The 16,443-nt window shown below is 41.4% G+C and overlaps 1 protein-coding gene across 4 annotated transcripts in view; it reads right to left on the bottom strand.

Moving 5' to 3' along the window:
• Positions 1 to 15,754, bottom strand: part of acsbg2 (acyl-CoA synthetase bubblegum family member 2) — a 31,549-nt gene extending 15,795 nt beyond the window's left edge. Inside the window, exons 1-2 of one of the 4 annotated variants that reach the window (XM_031895903.1) lie at positions 15,738 to 15,754; positions 1,574 to 1,703 (exon numbers count right to left, since the gene is read on the bottom strand). In XM_031895903.1, coding sequence (XP_031751763.1) covers positions 1,574 to 1,680 — 107 coding nt within the window. In that variant the 5' untranslated portion in view covers positions 1,681 to 1,703; positions 15,738 to 15,754. 4 annotated transcript variants of the gene reach the window in all.
• Between the last annotated feature and the right edge of the window lie 689 nt (positions 15,755 to 16,443).

Raw genomic sequence — 16,443 nt, 5'->3', positions numbered from 1 at the left:
ACGTGCTGAAGTTTTTTCATGATGCCCCTAAATTTATGAAACCCTAGGCCAGGGCCTTTGTGGCCTTGCTACAAATCCGAGCCTGGTGGGCCCATACTATTGATGTGTAGGTCAACAAGAAGTCGACTTGCATCTGAACCTAACCTGCCGACTTGTTATCCACACCAGACTCTGTATTTATAGACCCGCCCCTCACTGATGAAAGGGCAGGACATGTGAATGTAAATCTATATATTGACATCAGAAGGCTGTTACTTAGTTGCATTAACACCTGATGCCAAATCCGGAGAGAGAAATAGACAAAGAAAGACAAGCTAAATTTTGTCCAGTTTTATTAATGCCCTCAGGTCATTTTCTTGCTGGCATATTGTGGAGAAAAGTTGATCATCTTGAATATGACAATAGGCTAAAAGTAAGTTCAGCCCTATTCACTGAATTCATGCTGAGCAACAGGATATACAGCCCCTTTATGAATATGCATGCTAGAGGGATATACTTTTATTCAAAAAAGAATGAATGAGACAATCCCATTGCAGAAAATGGCACATTCCTGCCATGCCTCAGCTACACTCCCTCATCTTGCGTGTGTGCGTACTGAAAGGAGATTTTCTAGAAAAACCTAGCACCGATGGCAGGAACTTAAAAGGAAAAAATACCCATCTTTTGATATAAGTACTATCTGTTTGAATGTATACGAGGTACAACTTATAGGTTTTCTTAAATTTAAGTAAAAATTATTTAAGAAAAAAAGAACCCATAAAAACAAAGGTAGAACATATTATTCACATTAATAGGCTGAACAGGTTTTTCTGATTCACATTCTCCATAAAGGGTCTGTATAAGGGCCATGGCCCACGGGCAACTAATATCCCTGTGGGGCATGGCCCAGATGATGCTGTCTTAAATCACTGGCAGAACAGTGTGAAAATGCCATCTATCCTAAGTTCAGTTTAGTTCATGAGCAGTATAACACCCCTTTAAAAATGATTTTGGGTGGACACCACCTTTAAAAAAAAGTTTTCTGAGCAACTTTCTAATTATACACTAAAATATTTACCATTTTAAGTAATTTGTAAATGCAGTACTGTTTTAGTCTGCTAGACTACAGAAACACTGTGCAAGGGTAACCACATACTTGTTGATTTCTAGTGTTTCAAAGTCAATGTGAAACATGCAATGCATCGTATCCTGTCAACTGACGTATAGCGTTAGAAAATGCAGAACAGCATGTTTCTTAGCAACATACCAGTAGCTGGCCAAGATATGATCAGGACTGTCATTGTCTCTGAACTAGGCCGGGGGGGGTCTCCATTTGGTTTTTCTACCACATAGCAAAAGAATTCTAGAAATCACTGTGTTCCAATACTCTGAGACTAGTTCTCATTCAGTCACTACTCCAATTCCCATAATGCCTCGTACTTGCCAATACGTTGACATCTCCTGTCTTACTGATCACCTAAGGATATTGCATGGAAGGTTAAAATTTTACCTTTAAGAGATACCGACACCAGAAATTAAATTTAAATTAAAGTTAAAAAGGATAGTTACCGATGTAAAAAAACTGCACACTTACCACTGTGGTGAGGATAGGACTACATCATTTATACACAAATCTTGTGTTGCTTTGGTGGTATCCATATACAGCTCTGTTGTAGAAGAATTTGAAACCACAGCAGCCATGTCTGTTTCACACTGTAATGTCACTACAAATAAATACATTGATGAGAACAGTTACAGCATTGAAGACCAATTGCAAATTGTCTCAGAATATTAATGTCTGCATCATACTAAAAGTTAAATTAAAGGTGAACGACCCATGGGAAAATCGTGAACTGCTAAAGGTCCCCATACACCATAAGATCTTCTCCTGGTATCCCTCACCTACGGGTGGGCGATATCAGGAGAATCCAGGGTAATTCGATCATTTAGCCCTGGGGCCAAACAATCAAATTATAATGACGGGCATAGGTAAAGTCGGTCCGGGGACCGCATCAACGAGCAGGCCCATTGGGAGTGCCCATACACAGCCGGATCAGCTGCCAAATCGGCCCAAGGGACCGATATCGGCAGCTACTATCGACCCGTGTATGGGGACCTTAAGAATACTTTGGGATATTTGATAAATCTGTCATTAAGCCCACTGCATAAGTTTGGTCTTAACTCTTTAAACACGTCAATTGCTCATCATTGATGTGGCATGTATCCAGGGTCGGACTGGGGGGTGCAGGGCCCACCGGGGCTCCCGCCCCAGGGGCCCTGCAGGTGCCCCAGCCGCGTCCCCTAACCCCCCCAAGGGCCCCCCTAACCCCCCCGAAGGGCCCCTGCCTGACGTCCTCCCCGAGCGCGTATAAATTGAACGTGTCGGGGAGGAACAGTCAGTAGCGGGGAGCGCCGGCAAAGGTCGGACTGGGCCGCTGGGGCCCACTAGGGCCGGGGCCCACCGGGATTTTTCCCGGTGTCCCGGCGGCCCAGTCCGACCCTGCATGTATCACCAGTCCCTCTCACCAACACAGCATAATTACAGAGCTGAGTTCAATATTTGCTTAAGTACAACTAAAATTCAACATTTTCACACATGATGTCAATGCAGGTATGTAAACTTATCTAGAATGCTTGGGTCATGGGTTTTCCGAATAAGGGTTTTTTTTCTGTCATTTGGATCACCATACCTTAAGGATACTAAAAATCATTAAACCAAACATTAAACCAAATGGGCCTCTTTTGCCTCCAATAAGGATTTATTATATCTTAGTTGGGATAAAGTACAGGTATGAGACCCATTATCCGGAAACCCATATGCAAAAAGTTCTGAATTACATGAAGCCCATCTCCCATAGACTCCCTTATAATCAAATAACTCACTTTTTTTTAAAAAAGATTCCCTTTTTCTCTGTAATAATAAAACTGTACCTTGAACTTGATCCCAACTAAGATATAGTTAATTTTTGTTGGAAGCAAAATAATCCTATTGGGTTTAATGTTTAAATTATTTTTTACTAGACTTGAAATATAAAGTTTCAAATTACGGAAAAACCCCTTATCTGGAAAAACCCAGGTCCCGTGCATTCTGGATAATAGGTCCCATACAAGGTTTATTATAACAGTCTATGGAAGACACACCTAGGGGCTGATTTACTAACCCACGAATCCGACCCGAATTGGAAAAGTTCCGACTTGAAAACGAATATTTTGCGACTTTTTCGTATGTTTTGCGATTTTTTCGGATTCTGTACGAATTTTTCGGATCCAATACGATTTTTGCGTAAAAACGCGAGTTTTTCGTATCCATTACGAAAGTTGCGTAAAAAGTTGCGCATTTTGCGTAGCGTTAAAACTTACACGAAAAATGCGCAACTTTTCGCGTAAGTTTTAACGCTACGCAAAATGCGCAACTTTTCGCGTAAGTTTTAACGCTACGCAAAATGCGCAACTTTTTACGCAACTTTCGTAATGGATAGGAAAACTCGCGTTTTTACGCAAAAATCGTATTGGATCCGAAAAATTCGTAAAGAATCCGAAAAAATCGCAAAACATACGAAAAAATCGCAAAGTACCGATCATTACGAAAAAAACGCAATCGGACTCCATTCGACCCGTTCGTGGGTAAGTAAATCAGCCCCCTACTGTAGTGTAGAGCTTTCTGGATAATAGGTTGCTGGATAATGGATCATTATGGATCATTATCTACACAGCTAAAGACCAGCCTAAAGGTGGCCATACACGGACCGATTTTTTACTTACAAACGACCGATTCCCGAACGATCCGATGCTATCGTTAAGTTATCGTATAGTTGGTGGTGTACGAACGATCGTCGGCCCACTAAACGAGCCGACATTATCGTCCCCAAAATCGATCGGCCAGGTTTAAAAATTTTGGTCGTTTAACGATAAAATCTGCCAGTTGGTGTGAGTGTCAGACATTTGTCTTTCAACGATTGTTCTCTGCGCATGTCACGATTGCCAGCAACGACATCGATCGTACGTAGATGTACGATCGTAGGTATTTTACGATAATGATGCGACAAAATCTTTCCCGAATTATCGTTGCCCGTGGATGGCATATCGTATGGGAACTCGATCACCATACGATCGTTTGTCGATATAATCGTTCATCGCCCAACGAGCGAAATCGCCTTGTGTATGGCCACCTTAACTGTCATCCATGAAGCCAAACATTTTGTTTACTTTTGGGTTCATCAAAATCAAGAAGCCTAAAAAGTGCAAATAGTCTGCTCAGTTTTTTTTTTAGATAGGACAAGGCACAAGTGTCAGTTTGTCCCTATAGCTTCCGTTTCTGCGTATGAACATCAATCGCCATCCTAAGGATGCTGGTGAGCATGTTTTTGGGAATAAAATGCTAGCACACACACTCACAATCTGCAAAATTCACTCTAAAAAAAACTGCAGTGCTCATCTGAAGACAGAAGGCATAGCTAATGGGTGGAACGTCACTGTCACCTTTAGAACAGAAATAATTGAACTCTAAGAAAAATATTTAGACATACTTCAGTAAGTGTACATATATGTTCTTTTAAAAAGGCTGTAGAATATAGAAAACAAAATGTACCCATTTCTAGCAGTGCACAGATCATCATATTAGCATCTCACATTGCATCAGTTACACATCTGTAAACACGCCCAAAACTGGGTGTGTGTGTGTGTACATATATATATATATATATATATATATATATATATATATACATATAAACACATATATACACACAGAGATATATTTATCAATAATGTGTTAACACAACAATGGCATTGCATCTATAAACTATACACGACATACAATCAGATATACACGACATACATTCAGATTTTGTTATAGAAATAGCAGGATGTACAAAATGGTATTTAACCAGAATAGAGCCTGTTCATAGGAAATGCAGTATATGCCAGCTGACACAATTGTGAGCAAGTCTATCTGATAAAGTAGAAACCTCAGATACTCACACAGCATCTTGGTAATAGGATGTTCTGCTGTCTCCTCTGCTGCAGTATTTACCAAGCAGCCTCCTTGCTACACACACACACACACACACACACCAAAATAACTGACTGACTAAGCCAGCCCCCATCAGGAAGGCCGGTAAGGCTGTGACATCAGTGCTTGGCTGCTCTGTCATTGGAAGAAACCCATCAGCCCACAAACATCTGCCTTATTTGGCAGAATGAGGATGTGCTGACAGCCCCCACCTACAGCCCTTCTGAAGTCACACTAGTGCCATCACACGCTTCCTATAGGACACACAGATATCCCCATTCCACAGCTGTGATGGTGTTTGGAAAGGTTACTGTCGGTCAGCAACAAAAAAAATAAATACTCAAGATCATGCAATAGCATTGGGGAGGGCTTAAACCCATGCAATAACAGGTAGCCAAATCTAGCTTTGCATTTAACTCTTTATGTTTCTATAAACATTTATTCATATACACACACCCACACATATATATAATATGGATAAATATTTATTTTTACAAAGTGCAACACTCTGCAGCTCTGTTCAACAACACCAAAGAGTATTTACTAGTTTGAAAATCTGGCGCTTCGGCCACTGACTGTGACCTAACTGGGGAACAAACCAAACATCTAGAGATTATTAAATATAGATATAATATATACACACACACACACACACACACAGATATAGGTGTGTGGATAGATAGGAGGTAGATTTATATTATATATATATATATATATATATATATATATATATAAAACAAGGCGTGGCTTGGTTTAATCAGAAGCATGGTTAAGCTTGGTATATTGGTTAACACTTTCAATTATTTGCAGTCCTGTTCTGCCCTAGCTGGCAAAGCCCTTTTTTCTGATATTATGAAATGGCGCAATCTTATTGGTTAGATGGACAGACCTGTGATTTTAGGTTAAGCAATGGCAGACTAAAGGTCAGCGCTTTTAAAAACTCCCAAATACATATTTCGTTACATTTGGTCATACCCTACGGATTTTCAATATCTGATTGGTCAGATAAACTGGCTGGCTGGGGTGGGGTGGAACAGATGTTTTGGGAACAAGAAGCTGTCGTTGGTTTCCTCCCAGATGAATGGACTGTGCCTTAAACGTTCTGTTGCATTCTGTAGGAGACGCTAAAGTCATAGAATAAGAGGATGGTCCTTTAGAAATTTTATATCGATAAAACCACCCAGTGAATTCCCATTTGCTTGTTCTTTAAAGTTTGAAATAAAACTGGGACTTGAACTTTTCCATCCTTATCTTTGGTTTAAGACAGTCTGACCTTTGCATATGATATTTCCACACAAAGCAATGATTGCATTATGTCTACTGTGAGTTGCTGCTGTTTATCATCTCATATTGCTCAAACACAGTGTAAATATTTAAAACTGATGCCTCTTTCACCTTATCTCAGAGGGTATTTCGGTCCAAACCAAATGGGTCAGACAACCAAAGCTTTCCAATATTTTTCTAATAAAAACCTGGTTATACTTCTAAATACAGCAAATGGCAAGTTATAAGAGAAAGGGAAGACAATGATCTTAAATGGTTGCTCACCTAAAACATGAAGGAGAACTAAACCACTGTGAGACCTTATTATTGGAAAAAAAACATTAATTTGCTTCTAGTAGTTTTATGTAGACAGCAATATTCTAATTGTTTGTTCTGCAGTTCCTAGAATTGAAAGTTATCTGCTATTAACCATTTGATAATCCTTCATTACCTTAGCAATTTAGCAGTCAGTAGCTAAAACTACAGAAATCATTTGCTGCTACATGCCACATACTTATAAAAACCTATAAACATTGGGGATCAAACTGTTCAATAAAGCCCTGGCATTCATATTTAGTTTTATCAAGTGTGGTGGGATTCAAAATAGGCCCTGGCATTTCAAGTACACAGAGGCCCAAACAGCCCCCCACCAGCCCAATAAATAGTGACTGTGTATGGCATCTTACTGCAACCCCTCTGGCATTTGCCAGAATCCACAGATTGCCAGTCCAGGCCTGCATAAGATGCTGGAAAGTGGAAGATTTGAGGTGGGGGGGGGGCGGTGGGGGGGGCGGTAGGGTGGGAACAGTCACAAATATACTGAAATTGCTTCTGTTAAAAGATAGCTTTTGAGGGCATAGTGAACACTTAAACAGTCCACTGAACTCAGAAATATTTATTCTGAACTATCTAAAGTTCATTGCACGACCCTATGCTAGAGTCATTCTCAAATAAACAAGTTAAGGTTTACATAAGGGTTTATTATTAACAATGTAATACCTCTCCAAAGTTTTGAGAGACCAGCATAATAGGCTTTGGCAGTATTAGTGTATTTACATAAATAAAACAGACAGTTTAAGTGTCTTTGAATATGTGAGGTTCAACACAACTGTTGTCCGACTGCCAGCTCCAGCAAGATCCAAAGGGTATGGGGGTGGGGGGGAGATCAGATCAGGGATTCCCTTTTTTCCCTGTTGCCCATTATATACTTAATATTTAGCAGTGCAGTCCAATTTTTTTCATACCATGGACCAAAAACGTTATTAAAATAATAATTAAAGGCAAAATTGTTTTAATCGGAGGCCTGGTGCAGGAAATCAAAATCTGGCTCTAGATAACATAACTCCCTTACAGTTTTCATAGGGCTATATACACACACATGCATTTTTTTTTTTTATAAAAATCTGCAAAATGTGTAGGTAAGAACGGAAAGAGGTCCTACAACATCACCCCGCAGGGCATTCCACAACCTCACTACCCTCACCATGAAGAACCACCTACACTGCTTCATCTGAAAGTTCTCTTCCTCTAATCTAAAGAGGTCCATTCCTTTTACAAGTCCAATTGCATATTTCTCCAGCTCATTAATGTCCTTTTAAATGTCTTTTAGATTGTTTCCCACTGGATGGGGTTTATAATGAAACACACATTTATATAGTGAGGGTTTTTGTGGTAAAAAGCTCAATGTTGGCCTTTTATATTCAAGTTAGGAGTATCAGGAGAGAAGTTTAGTTGATTTTCTACACATAATTGGTGTATTAAAATGTACCAATGTCTTCTACAGTGAACAGCCTAGGCTCTAAACATTTACTATATTATGTTATATTATGTTAGGCATCCATTCACCCCAGCCTTTATCAATTACATTTTTGGCTAACTATATTGAAAACATTTTTTATTTTTTACACTGAATTGTTCCTTTAAGGGCAATGGCACTAAAGGTTAAACAGCAAAAAAAACAATTATTTTAAGAACTCCACTGAGCAGAACAATATGCTGACTATTTAAAATGTGTGCAATACAGTTGTCTGCTTTAGCCCATTCTAATCTGTAAATGTTCACCCTTCCCTGAATGCTTCAGTGTTGCCCAACAAATTGTCCATAGGATGAGCAAACTATTCTATTTATGTAGACATGGAACAAATAATATCTTGACCCCTGCCCTGTAGACAGGAATGTATAACTAAGGTCAATTTTGTTGCCCAACCCACTTGACAGACAACAAATGAAATCACTGCCACTCACCCAAACCAATTAAGGCAAATACGCTACCACCACATTACTATGCCAACTTAATCTACTATCTTTATGCTACCTACCAAGAACAAACAGCGCTATTTCATATGCCATAAAAAGAGACATGCATTGGAGAGAAAAGGCTTTTTTACTGGCCACATAATGCACAGCATCATTCCAGAAAGGACAAAACTGTACAAAATATAAGACTGGATCTATAACCTGCTCTGCATATACAATAAAATAAAATAAAAAACTTTCAAGCTGTGTGTTTTGTTTGTATGTATATTATAAACAAGCACATTATAAATATAACAATTTTAATATCACTACTGTTTAAAGGGGCAGTTCACCCCCAGGTTAACTTTTAATATGTTATAGAATAACCTTCTTTATTTATTTTTATAGATTTTTAATTATTTGCCTTCTTCTGTTCCTTTCCAGCTTTCAAATGGGGGCCAAAAAACTATTGATCTGTGATGTTAATATATTATTGTTTTTGTTACTTTTACTTCTCTTTCTATTTAGGTCCTCCTCTATTCATATCCCTGTCACTTTTTTTAAACCACTGTTTGGTTGCTAGGTTAAATTAGCCCCTAGCAACCAGATAGCCCCTGAAATTCCAAACTGGAGAGCTGCTGAACAAATAGCTTAATTTAAAACTTGCAAATAAAAAATGAAGGCCAATTGCAAATTGTCTCAGAATAGCATTCGCTGCATCATACCAAAAGTTAATGTAAAGGTAAATAACCCCTTTAATTTTCTCATGTGAACACAAATCCCCATTTCCAGAACATTGATTTAACCCTTATATTGAACAGCACAAAAACATGTGGTTGTGGTACAAACACACTGATCTACCTTCCTACAAGTTACAAGTGAACAGGGTAATGACTACATCAGGACAGCACTTGATTCATTAAGGGCTCTGGCACACGGGGAGATTAGTCGCCCGCGACAAACCTCCCTGTTCGCTGGCGACTAATTTCTCCGAAATGCCATCCCACCGACGAAAATGTAAATCGCAGATGGGATGGCATACGCAGCCGCGCGATTTCAGTGAGATTGTGGAAGTTGCCTTGACAGGAAACTTTCGCAATTTCACTGAAATCGCGCCGCCATGTATGCCATCCCACCGGCAATTTACATTTTCGCCGGTGGGATGGCATTTCGAGGAGATTAGTCGCCCGCGAACAGGGAGATTTGTCGCGGGCGACTAATCTCACCGTGTGCCAGAGCCCTTAAAGGAGAAGGAAAGTTACGATCACTGTTGGAGGAATGTGCTAAAATACTATACACCCCCCAATGATTGTAATCGCTTACCTGAAACCCCTGGCCGGTGCTTCTGTTATGGAAAAACTGCACCGACAAAGGTGTATGCATTCCTCTTCATTCTTTGGTCTTCGCACATGTACAGTGGAGTGAAAAGCCAAACTTTAACAAAAAAGGCGGCTATTCGCTCAACTGTGCAAGCACAGGCCCCAGGATGTCAAAAGGAGAAGAGAATCACTTGTCTGCATTAAGGGCTCTGGCACACGGGGGAGATTAGTCGCCCGCGACAAAACTCCCTGTTCGCGAGTCTTTTTCGGCGATTTCGGGAAATCGCGCTGCCGCGTGTGCCACCCCGCCGGCAACTTACATGTTTGCCGGCGGGATAGCGGGTCATGGCAACTCGGGGAGATTAGTCGCCCGCGAACAGGGAGTTTTGTCGCGGGCGACTAATCTCCCCCGTGTGCCAGAGCCCTAAAGGAACTGTAACACCAAAAGTGTTTTAAAGTAATTAAAATATAATGTAATGTTGCCCTGCACTGGTAAAACTGGTGTGTTGGCCATGGGGGCAGCCATTCAAGCTGGAAAAGAGGAGAAAAGGCACAGGTTACATAGCAGATAATAGATAAGCTCTGTATAATATAATGGTGCTTTATTTGTTGTCTGCTAATTAACCTGTGCCTTTTCTCCTTTGAATGGCTTCCCCCATGGATACACAGCAGTTTTGTTTGTATAAACTATATTAGTCTTTTTGAGGCAAACACGCCAGTTGTACCAGTGCAGGGCAACAGTGTATTATACTGAAATTACTTCAATACACTTTCATATTTTGGTGTTCTTTTAATTTTTTCCTAATAGGAGCACCGGTTAGGGGTTTCAGGGAAGGGATTACAATCACTGGGGGGTGCCTAACATGTGGCACCCCCCAGTGATATTTACCTAGCCTTCTTCTTTAAGGGCAGCGGTCCACGGGGAGATTAGTCGCTCTGTGACAAATCTTCGTTGCTGTGGGCAACTAATCTCCCTGCAATGCCATCCTACCGTCAAGAATATAAATCGCCAGTGGGATGGCATATGCGTACAATTTCCCGAAGTTGCCCTGAGAGGAAAGTTTGGGCGACTTTGGCAAATCGTAGCGATGCATATGCCATCCCACCAGCGATTTACATGTTTGCGGGTGGGATGGCATTGCCCGCATTAATGAAGATTTGCCGTGGGGTGACTAATCTCCCCGTCTGCCACTGCCCTGAAGTACATGTCAACCCCCCAGCCCAAAATCTTATCAGTGAAAAGCCTGACAACATTCTTGAAATACCTGGCACTCCGGGTCGCTGAAAACTAAACAGGGAAGCTGCAGCGTTCCATATGTGTTCTCTGCATATGAACAGCTCACCCCCCTCCCTTCAGAATTCTCCTTGTCTCTTGGCGTGGTGCACATGCACATATGGTATTTTGGCATGTTTTAATAAAGTTTTATTGAAAAAAAAAAGCTTCTGCAAGTGGTCAGGAAGATGGGGCTATGCGCACATGCTCATTTGAAAGAGGAACTAGAGAATGATGGAAAATGGCCGCCAGGTGAAACAGCAAATATATAAAAGAATGCGGTGTTGCGGGCTGTACGAGCAGATTGGGGGCGCTAAAATAATGCGGTTCACAGGGTCGGACTGGGCTGCCGGGACACTGAGAAAAAAACCCAGTGGGCAGACCTGACCCTTGCCTGAGCTCCCTCGCCGATGGTGTTCCTCCCCTGAGTTAACTTTATGCATGCTCAGGGGAGGAGGTCAGGCAAATGCCCCTGTGGGGGGGGGTTAGGGGGTGCAGCGGGGGATGTGGCTGACAGGGCCCCGGTGGGCCCTGCACCCCCCAGTCCAACCCTGGCAGTTCAGGTTGGGATAAGGTGCCCAATGCATTCCAAGTATAACCTAAAATAATGTTAAAATAATCTCCTTTAATGTAAGTCATCTGTGCAATAATGTAGACACATCTCATTTAGCAGCTTTGAGCACACAAAGCTGGCAGTTGGCGTAGTTTCCTCCAATAGGAAATGCACAAGTAATAAAGAGAGAAGCAGCTGCACAACTATGAGTGGGAAGAACAGAGGTTACTCTCGATCATTCACCTCTGATTCATACAAGCTGTTTGTATTATGCTGCAAGAGTCCCTTACTTCCTTTGCTGTGCTTCTGCTGCTTCCCCTGCTTTTAATGAAGTATACGCAGATTGCCAGAGTTCTTAAAAGCCTTTCCATTAGGACCATTCACACCGGAGCTAGTAGTGTGTATTACAAAATACAGTTGATAATGGTTTTTAATAATATATGTCACAAATTTTATATATAATACACAAGAACAATGATTTCCATGACCTGTATGAAAGCACTCTGCCTTACACCTTTTTATTGTCATGAAACTCCTTGGTGACTTATAATATCCTTATATTTTACAATAGGGGGTGCATTATTCAGTGTGTGTGTGATTACATGCATGGAACTAATCCTAATTATTTGGTATCAAATGCATCCATGGTGTGAAGATAAAAACATTTGACAGAAGTGAGGTCAAAAAGATCCCTTACGGGGGCAGTATATACCCTTGTTCAACATGAGTTAAACAATAAGGCTTGTATTGAACATACTTTTTGTCCTATTGTTTAAAATACGAAAATTGCATGATGCGTGTTATTTCCTGAGATAAATAGGTAAACTGAATTTACATGTTTAGTTCTTGTGAGGTACATAAACTGTCAGAGCACAGATAATCCCCCAGCACAATGGGCTTCTGCTCTGTTAACCAAAACAGTAACAACAAAGGACAAATGGGGAGGGTTTATTATATAGCGCTCATTATCGCTTGTTAAACCAACTCAGCTACTTAATACTAAGCTAGTAAGTGTAAAAGCAAAATAATGCTACATTACTGCAATATCATAGAAATACTAAAATCCTCCACATCCTGTAGATAATTTGATGAAATTAGTGTAATTTTAGTCCAATAATACACACCCAACTAATCACAGAGCAGAAGAAGTCAGGTTACTCCTACAGGTAACAACAAAAAGTTACCTGTTTTCTGGTGCTGTGACTAGTCAGGTCTGCATTGTTGGGACACTTACACACCAAAATAGAGTCATTCTAACAAAACAACTTGCAATCCCCATGATATTGGGTCCTGGTTACAGGATTCACATTAGTCAGAAATTCAATACCACAGTGCCCGTATTGCCAACAGTATGACTATGAGGCCCAAATTGCCCATGTAACTTTTTAGAACATCATAGGCTTAGCGCAGTGAGCCTAGTGTTTTTACTGTCACTGTGCAGGGGAAATTGAGCAGTCAAAATGTTTTCCCAACTGATATTGAAAAAATAGAAATTCTGTTTTCTCTAGAGGAAGAGGCAACAAATGGTAAAGGACAAGGAAAGGTAAAGACTAAGTAAGCTTTATCAGAAAGGTCTATGTAAATACAGCCATAAGCACTCACAGAAAAGCTGCACAGAGTCCTCTATCAAAAGAAACACAGGATTTCTTGTTTTCTTTTTGTAAATATGTTCTTCAGGTATTTGACTTCCTCTCTCTGAAAGATCCTTCATTTTCCCCCCTCCCACAAGAAAAACCTCCTTCCCCCTTCCCTTAGGAACATGTGATCTGAGCTACCAAGGGCTAGCTGCAAGCAGGAAGCTACTTAATGGCAGCTGCTGTCTTAGGCAAATGGGAGAAAGCTCCTAGAGCTGTTTACTCAGGTATGGTAATGCTTTCTGCAGAATACATGTATTGTTCTAGGTGGCACTAATGTGGCAAATCTATTGGCAGTAAAATGCCAAAATGACTTTCTTTCTGCTTTAAAGGACATTTTGATAACAGTGGTTACTTTGCCCAGTGTATAATATCCCTTATTTGCTACAAAGGACTGAAAGATCTAAATTAGAATAAATTAAACCAGAATGAAACTAAAAGTTTATCCAGTAGTCCCCAGTACTGGACCCCCATCTTCCCACTATGCCAAAAAAATAACAGGGGGAGGCCTGCTTCCCCACAGCGCACTTGAAAATGAAGAGTTGCCCAGCAGGCTTGATAATTGGGTGGCAAATGCTGACCAGAGGCATGCACCCTTGAAGACTATGTCAAGTTTGCATGCTCCTGGATGGCAACTGTTGCAAGAGAGAGGAGGATCAGAAATCAAAGAGCCGGTAAAAGTAAACAGGAACCCCTTTGTGCAGCTCTGCATTTTTAAGAGCAAGTAGAAGAGAGCAGGGCCAATATACAAGCATTCTTCAGAGCAGTTGGGCAGGGAGGAGAGTAATGTTTCAGGGTCTGTTTCAGGGTCTATAAACACAGTTGTTCGTAACTGCCCTCCTGTGTGGTGGATTCTTTTTTTTTTGTGTGCACAAAAGTTAACTGACGCCAATTTCTTTTCCAGGGATGATATCTCCTTCATGTGTCTGAGTTCATTGTGTTCGTGCACTCTTTCTAAGTACTGCTTTACTCTTTCAGTGTGCTTGCGCAGTAAATAAATAGGTTAAGCATTTCTGTACTACAGAGAATGCTGGGGCACTGCAAATGTATGGTGGGTGCAGCACTAGAAAGAAAAGTACCCTGGGTCTGAAGTAAAGGATTAAGGTGGCCATACACGCACCGATAATATCGTACGAAACCTCGTTTCGTACGATATCCGGTGTGTGTATGGTATGTCGGCGAGTCGACCAATATCGCAGGAAGCTGCTGATATCGGCCGACTCGCCGATCGGACCAGTTTGAAAATTTTGATCGGGCGCCATAGAAGGCGCCTGACCAAAATCTCCCTTCAGCGCTGAATCGGCAGAAGGAGGTAGAAATCCTATTGTTTCTACCTCCTTACCTGCCGATTCAGCCCTCAATGGTGTGTGGCGGATCTGAAGATGTTTCGTGCGACCGATGGTTGCACGAAACATCGTCAGATCGCCACGTGTATGGCCAGCTTTAGAATGACTGGGGCAGCCTAACAACTTTGTAACTCCACCCACCCAAGTGATTCTTCCACCACTCTATTTTGACAGCAGATGGATTTCAACTTTGCCTTTTTCCCTACCAGAAAGGTTGGAACAAGTTTGTTAATGTTTCTGCAACAATGCTTATTGTAAAAGAACTACAACCTCCATGGTACTTTATACGCAATTTTGTTTGTTTGTTTTTTAGCTGTAACCAGGTTAACAGCTAGATTTTAGTATGTTCAAGAAGGACACAAGTAAAAAAAAATAACTCTATGAGAAGGCAACACTAGCCTCCTCAAAGTCATAGTTGACCGCTCTGATTCAGACAAACAATCCTTGTGATCTCTGGAGCTTATCCTTTATCCAGAGCCCTGTACATCTTAAAATAAACTGGATTTATAGGACAATGGAAAAAAATACAGTCTATCAACTTTAGCAAAAAACACACCTGTCATTTAATTTCACTCACAGGGAAACCAGATTATTTCCTCACTACAAAACCTGGCTCTAGTCTTGGCAAATACTAGTTTGTTACTAAGGAAGCTCCATGTTCTGTACTGATCAACAAAGAATAACGCTACCCTACTTTTTTGCTCACTGTTAACAGTAACTGTAACACCTCATGTAAATTGGATTTAGCTAGCTAGCCCATTATCATTAAGTAAGGAGCTAACTAGAGGACAAGCTGGCCCTGTAACTGCTGTGTGATGCCAGGAGGTACAAGAGGGAAACTGACTAATAAGCAGTGCTTCCTGCTTAAGTACAGTACACTCTAATAGTGGAACTTCAGCACAGTAAACGGCAGCATTTACACTTTTGTCTTTCCGAAATCATGACTCACACCCGTTCTGTCCAAGTAAAGAATTACTACATGTGCCAGTACAACTCTGACATAAACTATACATTATCTTCCCCTAACACCTAACGCTAGCAGTTCAGACACATGTATATCTATTGGTTATCAACTGTCTTGTCAGTATCTCGGCCGCAGTACTAAAGAGGGATTTTTGTCTTACCTGTAAAACCCTTTTCTCTCTTCACTGAAAGGGGGACACGGGGTTAACATCACCTTCCGGGAGGATAGGACATTAAAAGATCAAGAGACTTGACAGCCCTCCCATGGGGCCGGCCTGTCTCTCCTCTGCAGACTACACCCCTTCTGGGAGGCTGTCACCACCCAGATCGTACAAAATAGACAAAGAACCTTAACTGGAACAATAATTTAAAGCAAACAGCGGTGCTGATCGCAATACAACTGTTTAAATAAATTGCTCATCCGTCCAGCAGGCAGAAAGGAGCCTCCCACCTGGGTAATTGTAAGTAGGGCTCAGGTGCAGAGCATACTCCAAGAAGGAGGACCTCATTAACCAGGTCCGGATTTGTGGCGAGGCCACAAAGGCTGGAGCCTAGGGCGGCAGAAATTTAGGGACGGCATGCCGCCCAGCCGCACCGGAATCATTTGCCCGCATACGGAGCAATGGGGAGTGGACGTGCAGAAACTTCAGCGCATCCTCTCCCCACTACTCCGTATGAGATAGTGGCATGCATGGGAGGGAGCGTGGAGTGCGCATGCGTGGTCGAGGTAGGTGGGCGGCAAAAGGGGGGCCTCAAGGCGACCTATTCAGAAAGAGAAAAAGATTTTACAGGTAAGACAAAAATCCCTCTTTCTCTTTCATTTCAGGGGGACACAGGTACTGGACAGATGTTCAAAAGCAGTCCCTA

Source organism: Xenopus tropicalis, chromosome 1 (genome assembly GCF_000004195.4).
Source record: "Xenopus tropicalis strain Nigerian chromosome 1, UCB_Xtro_10.0, whole genome shotgun sequence".
Lineage (NCBI taxonomy): Eukaryota > Metazoa > Chordata > Amphibia > Anura > Pipidae > Xenopus > Xenopus tropicalis.
Note: the sequence above shows the minus strand (reverse complement) of the source record. Positions and strands in the feature narration are given on the sequence as shown.